The sequence below is a fragment of the Ursus americanus genome, chromosome 14 (genome assembly GCF_024610735.1).
Source record: "Ursus americanus isolate L20-20 chromosome 14, mUrsAme1.1.p, whole genome shotgun sequence".
In the NCBI taxonomy this organism is placed as follows: domain Eukaryota; kingdom Metazoa; phylum Chordata; class Mammalia; order Carnivora; family Ursidae; genus Ursus; species Ursus americanus.
The window spans coordinates 43,797,603-43,814,320 of NC_142140.1; the positions used below are offsets into that span (position 1 = coordinate 43,797,603).

The 16,718-nt window shown below is 55.3% G+C and overlaps 2 protein-coding genes and 1 pseudogene across 3 annotated transcripts; 1 reads left to right on the top strand and 2 right to left on the bottom strand.

The window, feature by feature from the left end:
* The first annotated feature begins 4,441 nt into the window (after nt 1–4,441).
* Nucleotides 4,442–8,107, top strand: LRRC25 (leucine rich repeat containing 25). Of its 2 annotated transcripts, none has more exons than XM_045778801.2 (3): nt 4,442–4,578; nt 4,980–6,017; nt 7,657–8,107. In XM_045778801.2, the coding sequence occupies exons 2-3, from the start codon at nt 5,233–5,235 to the stop codon at nt 7,793–7,795; spliced, it is 924 nt and encodes a 307-aa protein (XP_045634757.1). In that variant the 5' UTR covers nt 4,442–4,578; nt 4,980–5,232; the 3' UTR covers nt 7,796–8,107. The 2 variants fall into 2 exon arrangements, with proteins under 2 accessions (XP_045634757.1, XP_087723282.1); XM_087867156.1 differs by having other exon boundaries at nt 4,475–4,578; nt 5,224–6,017.
* Nucleotides 8,108–10,404: 2,297 nt separating this feature from the next.
* On the bottom strand, nt 10,405–11,231 carry LOC148108953 (pancreatic progenitor cell differentiation and proliferation factor pseudogene; annotated as a pseudogene).
* A 103-nt stretch (nt 11,232–11,334) lies between these two features.
* GDF15 (growth differentiation factor 15) lies at nt 11,335–14,102 on the bottom strand. Its single transcript, XM_045778629.2, has 2 exons — nt 13,820–14,102; nt 11,335–12,275 (listed from the first exon to the last, which is right to left on the bottom strand). The coding sequence occupies exons 1-2, from the start codon at nt 14,100–14,102 to the stop codon at nt 11,632–11,634; spliced, it is 927 nt and encodes a 308-aa protein (XP_045634585.2). The 3' UTR covers nt 11,335–11,631.
* Nucleotides 14,103–16,718: the final 2,616 nt, after the last annotated feature.

A 16,718-nucleotide genomic window follows, 5' to 3' on the forward strand; every position in this document is an offset into this window, starting at 1 on the left:
CCTCTAGGTGGCCTCAGCTGCTGGGTTGGGCGGCCTGGCCCCCTGCCCTCCACCCTCCCCCAGGTGAGACGGGTCCCTAGGGGCAGCCAGACCATGAGCGGTGCTGGGGAAGGAAGTCTGGCATTCAAAGGCTGTACTTTGAGTACATGGGGGATGGAAATGGCAGGACAGGGGCTGGGGCCAGAGGTTTGGGGGCCTGGCCCCAGGGAGAATCAGAGTTGGAGAGAAGGGCAGATTCCGGACAAGTGTGAGAGCCCAGGAGCTCGATGGGAGGTGGAGAGTAGGGGAGGGCAAACCCTTCATCCCACTTCAGCTCCCCAGTCTCAGGCACACTGGGGACAGGGCCCAGGCTGAGGCCTCACCCAGCACAGGTGGGTACATGGGGGTCAGAGGGTGTGGGGCAAATACGGCTACATTGAGGGGGCCATGGATTGGTGGCCCTGGGTCTGGGTTATCCTGGGAAATTCTGTATATCTCTCTATCTTTGTCTTTGTGGGAGGTCTTTGCGTTTTCCTGACTGTTTGGGGGGTCGCTGAAGGTCTCTAAAGGTCTCTGGGTATCCTGGGGTCTTGGGGATTCTGAGTTGTTCTAGGTATCTCTGGGGATTTCTTTCTTTTTCTTTTCTTTTCTTTTCCTTTCCTTTTTTTTTTTTTTAAGATTTTTATTTATTTGAGAGAGAGCACAAGCAGGGGAAACCACAGACAGAGAGGGAGAAGCAGGCTCCCCACCGAGCAGAGAGCCCAATGTGTCCCCACCGAGCAGAGAGCCCAATGTGGGGCTTGATCGCAGGACCCTGGGATCATGACCCGAGCCAAAGGCAGACGCCCAGCCAACTAAGCCACACAGGTGCCCCTCTCTGGGGATTTCTGAAGGTCTCTAGGTGTCCATAAGGACCTCTGGAAGTCTCTGTGCTGAGACACTGGCCCTGCCTGGCACTCAGGCTTGTTTCAGACCCAGGCTCAGGGCATGTCAGACAGGGAAGAGGTGGGGTATGGAGGTGTGCCCTCTGGAAGCTTCCGGTCCCCCTCAGGCAGTGGAGCCCAGAGCTGCCCTGCTTCCCACAGCCTGGCCACGACCTGATGGGGCGGCAGCAAAAAAGCCCAGACCCCAGGTCCCCCAGGCCCCAGGTCCATGAGATTCCTGGCATGCTCCAGAACCCAGGACCTCCCCATATGTCAGGAATTTCCAGACCCCCAAGCCCCAGGACCTAGGCCTCCCACACTCCAGACCCCTCTAAATGTTCCAGACTCCAGGTCCCCCAGGTCCCTGAGAACCATCTCCAGAACCCATTATCCCAGGCCCCAAGCCTGCCTCCCTCCACCCCAAACACACACACATAGCCCCCGTGCTGGGCGCTTCCTCATTTTCTCATTTCCTCCTATTCTAAGCGGCCTTAGTGCTCCATGCCGCCGACTCCTCCCAGGGTGTGGGGCGTCGGGGACATACATCCACCCACGCCCGGGCCTGGTGCTGGCTGCTGCCCCTCTGTCCCGCTTATCCCAAAAGCCCGAGTGTCTTTATGTGTGCTTCTCGGCTGAGTTCAGTGTTTTAATTGAAAAACATACATGGTGAGGTTCTCTAAAGCAGGCTCCCCACTGAGCAGAGAGCCCAATGTGGGGCTTGATCGCAGGACCCTGGGATCATGACCCGAGCCAAAGGCAGACGCCCAGCCGACTAAGCCACACAGGTGCCCCTCTCTGGGGATTTCTGAAGGTCTCTAGGTGTCCATAAGGACCTCTGGAAGTCTCTGTGCTGAGACACTGCGATCTGCTAAGAGGTAACTATGAATATTCGTTTTTCATATTTCATCTGAAGGTTCTCTAGCCAATTGAAATCTAGGAGCTTTTTTTTTTTTTTTTTTTTTTTTTTTTTGAGAGAGAGAGAAAGAGCACAGAGGGAGAGGGAGAGGGAGAAGCAGATCGCAGATAGACCGGGGCTCAATCCCAGGACCTGAGCCAAAGGCAGACGCTTAACCAACTAAGCCACCCAGGCGTCCCTAAATCCATAAAATCTTAAAAAACAAAACAAAACAAAAAAGCTCGCCACCTTTCCTGCTTGCTTCTCGCTTTTCTTTTCCTCTGTGTTGCTTTTTCTACCTGCTTCATATTTTCCTGGTAGATCCTGCGTGTCTCCAGTCTCTCCAACTGCTACAAGAGCCCCACGAGGACAGGGATTTTGTCTGTTTTCTTCAGGGCTGAACGCAGAGCTCCTAGACCAGTGCCTGGCACACAGTAGGCCTCCATAGAGGTGTGTGGAGAAAGATGAATGAGTCTTTCCTTATCAGTTCATAGGGCTCTATCATTTTGTTTTTACGACTCTGAGGCACCCCCGCGGGATGGATGGGCTGTTATTCATCTAACCAACCCCTTGGGTTGCTTCCTTGCCCCTCCCCCCACCCCCATAACAACATTGCCATGAATCATCTCTTAGCTCTGCCATCTTTTTGCCTTCCCTCTTTTTTTAAACGGTTCAAAATACACTTAACATTTACCATTTTGGCCATTTTATAGTGAACAATTCAGGGGATTTTTAGTACATTTACAGTTTTCGCCAGCACCGCCAACATCTAGTTCCAGAACATTTCCATTGTCCCCAATGGAAACCCCGTCCCCATGAGCCCGCCCTCCCCCTTGCCCTCCCCCCAGCCCCTGGCAACCACCAGTCTGCTTTCTGTCTCCATGGATTTGCTAGTTCTGGACGTTTCATATCAGTGGAATCACAGTCGATGTGGTCTTTTGTGTCTGGCTTCTCTCACTCGGCGTCATATTTTCAAAGTTCATGCACGCTGTAGCGTGTGAGGGCTTCGTGCCTTCTTACGGCTCAGCAACATTGCGCTGTATGGATACATTACATTTTTTTATCCACTCATCAGCGAGTTCATGCCCCTATTGCCCTTCTCATTTTGTAAACGTGAATTACTCAGGAGCGTCCCAGAAGTGGGGTGCTGGGTCAGCAGGCACAAGTGTTTGTAACTCTGGTGGCCTGTGTCCGCGGGCCTGTCGCTGGGAAAGCACCACAGACGCTCCCGCAGCAGTGCGCAGGGCTGCCAGTGTCCCCGCCGCCCCGCCAGCACCGAACATTATCACGCTTTTGCAGTTTTGCCAATCTGATAGGGAAAAACACACGGTACCTCAGAGCGGTGATTTTGCGATTTTTCTGAGGAGTGAGTACCTTTGGGGGTGTTGAAGCAACAATTTGCAACTTTCTATAAAGTCTCCGTTCAAAACCTTTGGTCAATTCCTCTGAGTTGGTAGATGGAAAAGGGCAGAGTTTGAGGAGAGGGGAAAGCATGGGGGAGTGGACTTCAGCTTCCCACAGTCAAGGAGAAGGCTCTTAGCATTTACCCCATTTTACAGGTGCGGAAACTGAGGCACGGAGTGCTTAAAGTTGCACTGTGAGTCAGGGTCCAGAATGGATTTGAAACTGGTCTGCTTGATGCCAGGACCCCGGTGAGGTTGAGACCCTCTCCCGGCCCTTAATCTCCTCCTTAATCTGCCCTCCTTGTTACTGCCCTTCTGGCCTGACTCAGACCCCCCTCTACTCCTCTGCAACTCTGGCCTCCTCCCCAGGTTCCCTATCTCCAGTCACCAGACTCACTCTGGAGGAATCTTTTGACACAGTACCCCTCCACAGCTCACACATCTATCTTCCTTGGCTCCCTGGGGCCCTGGGAATAATGCCCCACTCCCGGCCTCTGAGGCCAGCACTGCCCACCCCCTGCCCATACCACCAGTTTCTCCTCTTAACCTGTCCACTCCAGCCACTCCACTCCTAAACACACCGTCCTAGCCAGCCATGCTTTCTCAAGCTGCAGGGCCTCTGCTCCTGTTGTGACTTCTGCCGGGAATCTGCCATGCATTTGTTTCTGCCAGCTAGTGTGACTCATCCTCCAAGCCCCAGACTCAATGTCTCCTTCCCCAGGGAACCCTCCTCACAGCCCCCTCCAGCATGGAGGACTGCTGTACTGAAGCAGGAGCTCTGAGTCTGTGGGGGAGGCTAGCAGCTTGGAGACTCAAAGCCAGGTTTTAGGAATCCTTGGCAAAACCCTACTCATGTGTTGAAGCCCCAATGCTAACGCTTCCTCCTCCAGGAAGCCTTCCAGGACTCTGTCCTTCTCTCTGATCTGACCTGGTTCCACTGGACTGGGTCTGTCTGTGTCCAGCTCTGTCCTCTCCAAAGACTGGGTGCTCTACCCGAACCTGGCCGTACTGAGGCCTTATGGAAGTCCAGCATGGGTGATTGTTGAATGAACATATGAACGCGTGGGCTGGGCGTCAACGGAGCTGACACCAGGAAGCGAGTTGATGAGGTAGCAGTCGGTCGGTTGGGGTATTATTGGGGGACATGTAGTCACTGGGTTCCAGCAAAAGAGAAGCAGGTCGCCCCTCCCCCTCCCGTGAGAATCCTGGGCCTGAGGCCTTGCAGGGGGGCGGGTCTCTGTGTCTTCATTCTTCCCCTCAGCATTGCACCCGGACACCAGTTCCTCTTCCCCTGAGTCGCTGGGTGCAGATCCTGAGGAGCGCCCTGGACCACAGCGGATCCGCGGAGGGTGCTGACCACTTGGGCGCCCACGTCCAGGTGAGCCACCATGCAGCCCCTCCCGCGCCGGAGCCTTCCAGCACTGCCGAGGCAAAAGCGTGGCGGTGGGATCAGAAAGATGGGACGGAGGCGCTAGAATTTGGGTCCGGGAAGGGGCCTCAAGCCAGATTGGAGGGGGTTCCTTACAGCAGCCCCATCCGACCCCGGCCCACAATTCCCAGCACCCCGCAGTTCTGAGATGAAACAATTAGCGGGGCCCGGGGCGGGCCGTTTCCGGGGCAACCGCTTATTTTGCATATGGTCCCGTTTTGGCCAATGAGGGAGCCTGAAATATTCTTGGTGGGGGGGTGGGGCTTGGGAGGGAATGGGCGACTTAACCTGAAGGGGCTCCACTGGGAGAAGGGGAGGGGCTGACTGGGATTCGTGTTCTCGCCTTCCAGGAACCGCACGCACCGGGATTACGTACCCATTCCCCAGAGGGGGCTACTGAGGCCAGAGGCCAGAGCCAACCAGAGAGGCGGCAAGCGAGGGCCTGCGTTTTACCATTTTAGATGCAGCCTGGCCACTCTGAGATAATAATAATTACAACTACAACAACAACAATAACAATAATAATACACAAGCAGTGAGGGTGAGGTGACCACAGGCTAAGGGCCAGGCGTGGATTCTGGTGTCTCTGCCTAGGTTGCTTGAATGGGGGGCTCCCTGGCTTGGATGCTGGCGTTGCCACTGCTGCTGCAGGATCGAGGCAGCCAAGTGTTTTCCTGCAACGTGTCTTCCGGGAACGTGGACTGGAACACAGAGTTCACAGCCGTATGCCTGAACTTCAGTGGCCAAGGCCTCAGACTGCCCCAGAACCAGTCTCTGCAGGCCAGGGAACTGCTCTACCTTAACCTGTCTGGGAATAGCCTTCAAGAGCTACCACTGCTCTTCTTTAAACCCCTGAGAAAACTGGTGGAGCTCGATGTGACAAACAACCCACTGGACCGCGTGGCCAGGGAGCTGGCTATGCGCTGTACCCTTGACCTGAAGGCTGACTGCAGCTGCGTCCTAGAATCCTGGCACCAGGTCCGACAGGACAACTGCTCCAGCCATCAGCCTCTGGAGTGCCGGGACAAAGCTACTGGTGCCTGGCGCAATGCCTCTACCTTCCTGGAGGCTAGCTGCCCCCCTGGCCTGTCCTTGTCGATCCTTGGGGCACTGGTGGCCAGTGGAAGCCTGCTTCTCGGGCTCACCATCACTGGCCTAGTGCTGGCCTGGAGACTCCGGGGACGCTGGAGGGTCAGTAACCGGGATCTGGACAAAACAGGCGCTGCTCAGGATGGTTCTCGGCCTGGCTCTGGCAAGCAGCCGAGATACAGCAGCCGGGGCCTCAGCCCGAAGTCCCCAGCGGCTGCCCTGCCCAGACTCTCCATACCTGACTATGAGAATGTGTTCGTGGGCCAGCCAGCTGCCGGGCACCAGTGGGCCGACCATGGGTGAGTGATTCACACCTGCCTGCAAGGCTCTGGCCCCAGATGGCCGGGGTTCAAGTCCCTGCACCTTCTCTTGTAGGCTGTGTGATCTTGGGCAAGTCGATTTCCCTCAGGGCCTCTGTTTTCTCATCCGTAAAATGGGGATAATAACAGCTCTCGTCTCATAGAGTTGGGATAAGGATGAAGTGAGTTCCTGTATATGAGACAAGTTTCCTCCTTCATGACGTGCAAACTGAGTTTCTGGGTTGCCAAGAACGGGGAGAAAGGAAGCTGGTGTTCCAGGCGGAGTAGGAGCTTCACAGAAATAGTCAGTGGCCTTGGCTCAGATCCTGTGTGACCCAGGGCTATCTCTGAGCCTCTGTTTCAGGCTCTGTAACATGGGGACAGCTCCCCTTTCCACATGTCCCTTTGACACTTGAGGTGCTCAGAAAGCAGTGTCCTTCTCTCCCCACGAAGCCCTGATGCCTCTAGATTTGGCTGGACTTAGAGGGATGGGTTCGACTTTTCCAGCTTGGCTGAGGGAATGAAAGGAATGGCTGTAGGGGGCAGCCCCAGCAGGGGTGAAGCCCCGGAGGTGGGAGAGAATGGAGAATCTTCTGTGAATCAGTTTGAGTTGGGAGCTGAGGCTGGGGGGGGGGGGGCGATGTTGGGAGGATCCAAGCGGGAATGGAACAGGGTCATGGCTGGGTGTGCGCAGGGGAATCCACGAAGTGGGGAGGCGGGTGGGAAGCTGTGGTCGAGAAATGCGAGAATATGCAAAGCAGATGCAAATAGGGCTCGGAAGCAGAAGTGGCCTGCCGGATGGAGTTGAAGGCTCCGGGCTCGGGCTCGCTAAGGCAGCTTGTGCTGTGATGTTCACCCTGCGTCGCTGTCACCAAAGCCTCAGGATCAGTCTCCTCCAGAAACATTGTATAGAATGGGATCTGTAGTCCCCTCCACACACACAATTCACTTGTACACATGGGGGCTCTGGGAGGCAGGGGAGTGACTTGCCCAAGGTCACACAGTGAGTCTGAAGCAGAGTCTGACTCCCAGTCCTGTCTATCCCTAGACAAGCATCTATGTGTTTGGAGTGATTCATTCTAAAGCATGAATAACTGATGGACACTACTTGCCCAAACCAGAGTAGGGTTAGAATGTTCTAGAGGTAGGAGAGTTCTTCTCGGGGTGGGGTGGGGATGGGGGGGGCCTTGCCTACCATACGTAGCTAGGCATCATTAAGAAGCTACCTCCGGGGCGCCTGGGTGGCACAGCGGTTAAAGCGTCTGCCTTCGGCTCAGGGCGTGATCCCGGCGTTCCGGGATCGAGCCCCACGTCAGGCTCCTCCTCTATGAGCCTGCTTCTTCCTCTCCCACTCCCCCTACTTGTGTTCCCTCTCTCGCTGGCTGTCTCTATCTCTGTCAAATAAATAAATAAAAATCTTTAAAAAAAAAAAAAAAAAAAAAAGAAGCTACCTCCTCCCAGACCAGTTCTCCTTTCCTCAGAGAAAGTTGGGAGGCTGGGAGAACACTGCCCTGTGCCTCAGTCTCCTCATATGTAAATACTAGGAGGGGACTCAGTGCCCAGAACTTTCTTGGCCTCTCAAAGCTGACGTGCCTACGCCCTGAGTGCTCCCTTCCCTCACGTCTGTCTGTCTCCGCAGGGCTCACCCACCAGAGGACAGCGACTTTTACATGAACTACGAAGGGCCTGACCGTGCCTCCCAGCCTGTCTACTGCAACCTTCGGTCGATGCACCAGACCCCGCTGGACGAAGAGGAGTATGTGATCCCCGGGTGCTGAGCCTTCGGTGCCCTGAATTCCAGCCCGCCGCCTTCTATGGGACTTGGGGCATTCTAGCTCTTCCCTGGCCCCAGTCTTCCCATCCGAGGAATGGCGACAGGGAAGGACCATCCCTGTGGCCCCAGGGAGGCTCTTCAGCTCCCTCTCCAGCCCCCGCTTTGCTTCTCAGCTCTCTCAGCTGCTGCAAGGGGAAGAGGAGAGGCTCTGACATGGGGACAGGAGGGTCAGTTTGTGAATCTGTCATCACCCTCCAGTCAGCGTGCAGGCCGTGCTTAATAAATGCTGCAGGCCTGACAAGTTTGCTGGCTCAGGGCAAGTGGGTTCCTTGAGGTGGGGGTTCCCTAAGCTCCCCAAACCAGATTCTCTGAGACTCCTGAATTGTTCCCCACTCTTGGTCTGTCCCCCCTGTCCCTCTCAGGCCCCATTCTCAGGCACTTGGTAACCAGGCTCAGACCCCAGGGCAGGCCACACCAGCCCCAGAGGGATCATCATAACAGGAATGGGACTGTGCCCCTCTCCTGCTCACACACCCTCCATGGCTCACCACTGTCCCCCAGGACTTCAGCCTGGCGATTGAGGCCTGCGTGATTCCGCCCTACCCACCTCGTTATCACTACCCTCTTCTCATCCTTTTGTCCTTCTGGTCTAGGCCTCCTCACCACCCAGCCCATCTCACTCCTGAAGTTTTCATTTGTCCATGCCATTCCTTTTGCCCAGAATGCCATTCCCTTCCACTTTTTCTCACTCTTAAACATCTTAATACAGGTGTGGAACTCTGGTCTGAGTGTCAGGAGGCATGGGCCCAAGTCCTGACTCTGCTGTTAACAGGCCCTCAGTTCCCCCATCCGTACAACAAGGCAATTAGTCTCTGCAGCTGTCTCAGCTTTAATATGTTGAGATGTCTTCCCTCGTCCTTCAAGGCCAGGTTCAATGCCACTCTACTGAGAAGCCTTTCTCGGTTCCTCCTCAGGCAGAGTTAATCACTCCCAGAATTCCGCATATTTCAAGAGTTTGTTCAAACTCACCCCTCAGCTGGGTTTCCTGTCAGCAGCCCCCAGCATGGCTCCTGCCAACCCCCCAATCTAGGGAAGACAGCTGGACATAGATACCTTCAGTCCTGAGAGGTCAAGCCTGGGCTGGAGGGAGGGATGGGGCCAAGGGCTCCAGAGGGAGATGAATGAAAGAGTCTGGAAAAGGCTGAGCGTAAGAAGGGAATCTGGAGTGGGTTTTGAAGGATGCATGTTTGAGAAGTGGAGAGGACATGCCTACTGGGCAGGGGGACCGGCCCGGTAAGCAGCAACTGGAGGTATGAAAAGGCACACGGGCATACCAATGTTCAGCGAAGGCAACAACTGATATTTGGGGAGATACTCATATGGCATCTATTAGCTTTGGGGGACCCTGGGATTGAGCTTAATTTTGAGGCTCTCTTGGGTTCCTCAACACTTGGGAATGATCTGGGGTGGGAGAGGGAACCTATAAGGGTCTTTAGCTTCCTTGAACCCCTGCATCCCCACCCTAGACACTGTTCGAGTACCCACTCCTGCCCCCGATCATCTGTCTTCCTCGCCTCCAGCATAAATCAGATCCCAGCCCTCCCCAGCTCCTACCCCTACACATCTAGCCCTGGCTCTTCAAACACACCCACACCCCTCACCGCCACCAGTGAGAGTTGGTGGATTCTGGCCCCCACCCACCTCTCTGGCCCCATCTTCAACTGTTTTGCGGCTGAAGACTGAGCTTGTTCCCAACTCAGGGCCTTTGCACCTCCTGTTCTGACTTCCTCAAATGCCCATTCCCCAACTCTCCCCCGAGTCCTGTTCTTCCTCCAGGTCTCAGTTCAGATGCCATCTCCTCCGGGAGGCCCCCTCCCCCGACCATCTAAATCACTTCTGCCTCCACTCATTAATGGATTCCCTGAGTTGACTCCTCAGCACAATTCATATTGCGGCCCACACTTTCTTATCATTTACCTTTGTCCTCACCTGTCTTCCTCACTCAACTGAGCTCAGATGGGTGCTTTTGCCTGTCTTGTCCTTTCTGTGTCCTGAGTGCCCAGTCACGGCCTGGCACAAAGTGGGCATTCGCTGAATACATTCAGGGGCACCTACAATCATTCAGGTCTGCCTCTGGGTGGCGGCATTCACAGGGGACACACCTCACTCACTGCTGGAAAGTAGGTACTCTGTCCCCCAGGCCCGCATAACATTACCCTTTGGAGATACTCAGGGTGGTCAGGCAGGTAGGTGTGGGGAGGGGGCAGACACGGCACATCTCAGGGATTCCAAGATCCTAAGTAAGAAGACTATATAACATGGGAGATGCCAGGTGCATGAAAATGTTCTTCACGATGTATTTATTTCCACCTGTTTGGTTTTTTCTTCTTAAACTGGCTGCTTGGAGTTTATTTTCCACTTGGTGCAAGGTACACAATTATGGGGTGTCAGGGAGGCACGCATGTGGCTTGGACAGAAAAGAGTGGGGTTCTCTCAACTTCCTTTTTGGTGTTTTGCTGTTTTGATACAAAAAAACCCAACTGCTTCTGCTTGCTGCAGCCTGCCTAGTCTAGGGGGAGGGGAGGGGAGGAGAGGGGAAGGGCTCTGATGAGCCTAGTGCCTCCTGAGACCTGGTGGCTGGAGGTGGCCACAGGACTGGGGCGGGGTGTTGGCTTTGTCAGGCTGGCCACCGAGCTGCTTCCTCACAGCTTCCAGAGCCAAGTCATAGGTGATCTCTGGAGGCCTGCAGAGATCCTGAGGGTTCTGGGGACCTCAACACTGTAGCCATGAACAGAAGAGTGGACTTCCTGAAAAAGAAGCTTGCCCAGCAGTGACCTGGGTTAGCCTTGGGGAGACTGGGGTGGTGAGGGATGGCTTCCCCAGAATCCTCTGCACTTCTGCAGGGGCTGCTACTGAAAATGGAACACAGATGGTGCCAGTAATGGCCATGGGTGGTCAGGAGCAAGGGGGTGGAGGGGATGGCTCCCATGCTATTGCTTGTAGGCTGGTGGAAACCAAGTGCAGACAGAGCCCCAGAACTCCCAGCCGCCTTAGCTGCGCAGGGCGTGGCCCCCCTTGCTCTTTTTATATGAAAGACTAGAGGTACCACTAACACGGAGGGAGGTGCCCCAAATAGAAGTGATGGGACTCTTCTAGGTCGGGGGCAACATCACACACAATACACTTGGCTGCAGACAGACATGACCCTGGGCTGCCCGTGTTTGGCAAGATGACTCCAAGGCAAGGAGAGGCAGCATGACAGTGATAGAGACAGGACCATATAACTACAGAAACAGGAACACTGAGAGACGAGATATGGAGGGACACTGACACCCAGAAGAGTCTCAGAACCAGAAACCGAGGAACAAGGAGAGAGAGAAGCAGAGGCAGAGAGAAGGGTGTCCTTGAGGTGCATCGGTGTCATGAGCACCGTCTAACTGCCTGACATCCCAGAACACCCCACCACGCGTTCCCTGAAAGGTTCCACTCACCCTGATACCAGGTCCCCTGTGAGAACTGACGCCAGGGAGGGAAAGGCTTTTCCCAGCGTCACCAGCTTCATCCTGGACACCACGGGGCTCAGGTCAGACAGCTTTATTTTTATTACCACAGTTTTAAATAAGTGCACACCGTCAGACCAGCCCTCCAGTCCCCAGGGAGATCATCCCAATAAATTAATAATAAATACAAACTTATAAATACAGAGGTTTGGGCGGGACGGGGTAGACAGCAGTGGTGGGAAATCGGGTATCTCAGGTCCCACAAGCCCATTCGACAGGCAAGGATCTCTGAGGTCACTTCCATCGCTCACAAGCCGTAAAAGTGAAAGACTAGGGCCACTCATACGCAGTGGCAGTCCTTGGCCACGAGGTCGTCGAAGGGCGTAAGCGACACGCGACCGTCACTATCTTGGTGCATGAGCACCACCGGCTCATAGCTGGCGGGCACGCAGCACGGCGCAGGCGCAGCTTCGGGATTCAGGCCATGCAGGCGCGCCTGCATCTGCGCGTGCGTGTTAGCCGACCGGAACTGGCTTGGGCACGCGCCAACACACATGCGCACGTCTAGCTCGCGAGGCGCCAGCACCCAGTCGGCCCAACCCAAGTCCTCGAGCGACGCGCGCAGGCTTTGAAGGCGGCAGCAGCGCCCCTCCCCGAGGGGGCAACCGTCCCCGCCGTGCGCGTGCGCGTTGCGGCGCCCCCTGGCCGCACGTGGCCGCCAGTGCAGCTCAAGCTGGGGACGTGCAGAAGGCAACGTCGCTCCCAACCGGTCCCACTGAGGCAACAGTCGCAGGCGTAGTACGGGTGCCCGAGAATCTCCAAGGCTGAGTTGACGCTGCAGCGGCCGAGTCACGTCCCACGAACTCGGCTCCGTCGGGGACAGCCTGAGCAGCGCCCGATGCAGGCGGGAGGCCGCGGGGAGCCCCTCAGTCAGGTCGGCCCGGGCAATGCGCAGGTGCAGGTGGCCGCCCGACCCAAGTCGCACTGAGGAAGACAGGAAAGCCAGTCAACCACGGTCCTACTGTGCGCCAGGCGCGGAGTGCCCATTTCCTCCCACATGCCAAGCCGCCTCCCACCTCAGGGCCTTTGCACAAGCTTCTTCCTCTACCAAGCACACTATTCCCCTGAATCTCAGTGTGGCAGGCTACACCTCCAGCCCGTCTAAAATAGGCACTGCCCTATTTTATTTTATTTTATTTTATTTTATTTTATTTTATTTTATTTTATTTTATTTTATTTTATTTTATTTCATTGTGTATCATTTCATCTCCCCTAGTGAATCCCCTCACCAGGGATTTCTGTCCGCTTGGCCACCACCATGTCTGGCATAGAGTAGGTGCTTAGTAAATACTTGCAGGAATTAGGGCGACTGGGTGGCTCAGTCGGTTAAGCTTCTGCCTTCGCCTCGGATCATGATGCCAGGGTCCTGGGATCCAGCCCCATGTCAGGTTCCCTGCTCAGCGGGGAGTCTGCTTCTCCATCTACCTCTGCCCCTCCCTACCCCTCCTTGTGCTCGCTCTCTCCCTCAAATAAATAAATAAAATCTTGAAAAAAAAACTTGCAGGAATTAATGTATACATGATACTAAGATTCAGACGCTGGTTCTGCCTCCTCTGGCAGTCAAAAACATTTTATTGAAGGCCTACTAAGTGCTGGGGCCGGGGATACAACAACTAGCTACTGTACTTTCAATTCTCTGGGTCTTGGTTTCCATAACTGAGAAATGGAGGATATCCGAATCCCCAGAATTCTCAGATCCCTAGGCTGGTACTGGTGTTGGGGATACTGGAGGGAGTAGGGTTTGAGGGCCCTGGACTTGGTCACTAGGCTCAGAGAGGACAAGAGGATTACCTGGAATCGCACAGCTCTAGTGGGATTAGGGTGAGATAGTAGCGCTACCTTCCGGCCTGACACTCCTCCTCTAGCCCGTCCCAGTCCCCAGCGTTGCCCAGATCTCCTTCTGCCCTCTCTTTCCCCTAGATCCTCCGTGGATGGCGAGAAAATATCTCCTCCCTCCCTAAGGCACATGCCACGTGCGACTTCAACAGGGCAGTGTCAAGGGATTGCGTCAGATTTGTAACCAGTACAGGCAGATTCTCCTCCCCCGCTCGCCTTCGCGCCGCCTGCTCCTCTTGTCCGCTCCACTCCCCTGCATCCTTTCTCCTGGATTGTGCGCCCTCCCCCCACCCTTACAACCAAGGACAAGGACCCCACCCACACCCACCCCAGCCGCCCGACTTTGCCTCTGGGAATTCCAGGCTCTGTGAGTTTTCAAAAGAATCCCTAGCTTCTCTGAGCCTCAGTTTCCCCATCTGCGATCTGTAACATCTCACTTTGGCCAAGCCTCGCCTTGTCCCGGCATAAACGGGCCACCAGCTCCCCCATCAGTCCCAAGGGGAGATGTTCTTGGCCGATTCACAGATGGGGAAACTGAGGCTCAGTGGCAAGCCTGGGCCCCTACGACTCAGAACCGCTGGTTAGATGGGGGGAGCTGCCCAGGGGACGGAGGTCTCCTAGATTTCACTCACGCTTTGGAGTGAGTATCCGGACTTGAGCTGCAGGGATGAGGTCAGAGTTTGCATCAGCCCAGCTTTGGTTCAACCACAGCCTGGTCTGCAGGTGCGCGTAGCGTTTCCGAAACTCCTGGGCTCTGGAGACATCCGTACTGGAGTGCGTGTCTGAGGGTCCCGGAAAGGCTGGGAGGTGCTCCTGGGTCAGGGACAGGGCGCCTCCCGAAGGCAGCCACGAGAACATCAGCAGCATCAGCAGCATAGGAGAGCTGGGTGGTGGTGTCAGACCTTGTCCAGGCATGCCGGTGCTAGCGGAGCTCTGAACTGAGACACCGGACGCTGCTGGACTGGCCTTTATAATCCCCGGACTTTGTCCGCCCCCGCCTGCCTGGTCCCTTCCGCCCTGGGTGCAGAGTAAACACTCCAGGGACCGTAGTTGGCTGACTCTTGGGCTGCTTTTCAGAAGGAGGCCCTTATGGGAGGGGTTCTCCTGGAGAAACGCGGGGACCCTCCCCCTAGAAGCCTCTCTGAGCCTCAGTATCCTCTTCTATGAGGTGGGGACTTTTTCCCAGCTTGGTGGACTGATGGGAAGAATGCTTTTGTCAAAAAAGACTTATTAGCCGCCAACCATGTGCTGAATTCTACAGCAGCGCCTTAAGAGGTGGCCTTCCCCCTCATGGGATTTTCTTTCTCCCTTCTCGGTTAGGACCAAAGGCTGAAGATGTTGAAAAACAAAGGAAGCAGAGGAGAAAGGGCCAGAGAGAGCCAGAAAGTACAACCTTAGCCAAGACAGTCCTCTCTAGCCCATCTCCATTTCTTCATCTGGAAAATGAGACCTGAGACTTTCACTGCAGAGAAGTTCCAATGAGGTAGAAGGGCCAGGGCCAGATGCATAGGAGGTATGTGGTTAACTGGGCTTGTTTGCAGTCACTCCTCCTTCTCTGTGGGGAAACTCCTACTCGTTCCTCAAAACCCTACTCTACGTTCCCAGGCTCAGCTGGGTGCTCCCAACCCCCACCCTTTCCCCTAGTCCAGCCTTGAGCTCACAGCACTGGGAATATCTGTGCTTGGCTCTGTCTGCCCCAGACTGGAGGCCCTTTGAAGACTTAAACAGAGATGACGCTAGTCTGGGACCCTGTCCTTTGGCTGGGTGGGCCCAGAGCAGATGTGGCAGGGAATTGGAGTGCTGGGGTTTAGGACAGGGAGGGCTGGTGTCAGGTCCAGCCACCAGCTGGTGGAGGGGCAAGGGGTGTCCCAGAAAGACCCAGGTCTTCCCCTCTGACCCTTCTCCACTGCTCAGGACCCCTGGCCCAGCCCCTGTGCGTGCTTCTAGCTTCCTGGCCCCAGAGAAGATGGGCAGCTGTGTGAGGCACATGGAGGGATGTGTAAAGTGTGACACAGAGTGTGTGCAGGCGAGAGGCGCGAGGATGTGCTGGGGGGGGGTCACATAGCCAAGTCTCCCCTGGAGAAAGAGGGTCAGGCCTCCCCCACCCCCAGCATGCACCCACTGGGGAGACTCGCCCCCCCCCCCCCCGCCGTCTCAGTCTCAGCCTCTGTGCAGTGGGATTATCGTCCAGCTATGAGTCCCAGTCCCCTCCCCACCATCCCGTGATGCTCCAGGCATTCAGGTGCTTGGTAAACACACTGGCTCCTGCCACGGTCACGTCCATCCTGACACGGGCTGTTGGGAAGATGGGCTTCTTGCCTCACCAGCTTGGCACACATGGTAGGCGCTCGATAACGGAGGTTGGACCGACCAGACGAGGAGCTGGGGCCACTCCACAGCCACACTGCTGTGCCCTCTGCAGACGCCAGCCCCAAAGGCAAGCCAGAATGCTGAGTAATCCGAACTGGTAGGGACAGGTCAGCCAGGGCCGCCAATGGCTAGACCTGACCTAACCTGGGGTGGGTGGGGCAGAGGGGGCGCTGTCTAGCAGCCATCCCTGCAAGATCAATGATGGCGAGATGCCAACATTCGCTAGCCTCCACCCTCAGACACTGTTAGCACACTTCTGCGTTACTAAATAAGGGAACCAAACCAAGAGGGGCAAGCAGGTGCGTAAGGTTGTAGGGGGCGACTCCACACTGGAGACCTCACATACGTCCGGCTCCTGGCTGGCCATCTGTTTTCCTGGCATTTCTAGGCCTGGGATAGGATTCTGAAGTTCCCTCTGTCTACGACTGGTTGTTTTTGTTTTTGTTTTTCTTCCAAATTTCAAAGCCTTGTGAAGAGTTTTTCCTGATCCAGGTCCCAACAGACTGGACATTTGTCAGCTCCAGAGAAGCTGGCCTGGGTTGACGTTCTGGCCCACTCCTCCGTGGCCATGACACGTGGGACAAAGGGCATCAACTGGCAGAGCCTCAGTTTCCCCGTCTGTAAAAGGTGGTAATGGCACTCTGTGTCAGGGTTGTGGGGAGAACACACGGGGAGTGGGAATGTTTGCACCTGCTGCGCGTCAACCTGATCATGATTCAAATCCCAGCGCCACCCACTTTGCTGTGTGACCATAGGCAAGTCACTCACACTCTCTGTGCGTCAGAACAAAGGCAGTGTGTTGTGAGAAAGGAGAACGTTCGGTACAGAAATCTTATCTTTTTTTTTTTAAGATTTTATTTATTAACTTGACAGAGACACAGCCAGCGAGAGAGCGAACACAAGCAAGGGGAGTGGGAGAGGAAGAAGCAGGCTCCTAGCGGAGGAGCCTGATGCGGGGCTCGATCCCAGGACCCTGGGATGATGCCCTAAGCTGAAGGCAGATGCTTAACAACTGAGCCACCCAGGCGCCCCAAAATCTTATCGTTCTTTTTTTTTTTTTAAAGATTTTATTTATTTATTTGACAGAGATAGAGACAGCCAGCGAGAGAGGGAACACAGCAGGGGGAGTGGGAGAGAAAGAAGCAGGCTCCTAGCGGAGGA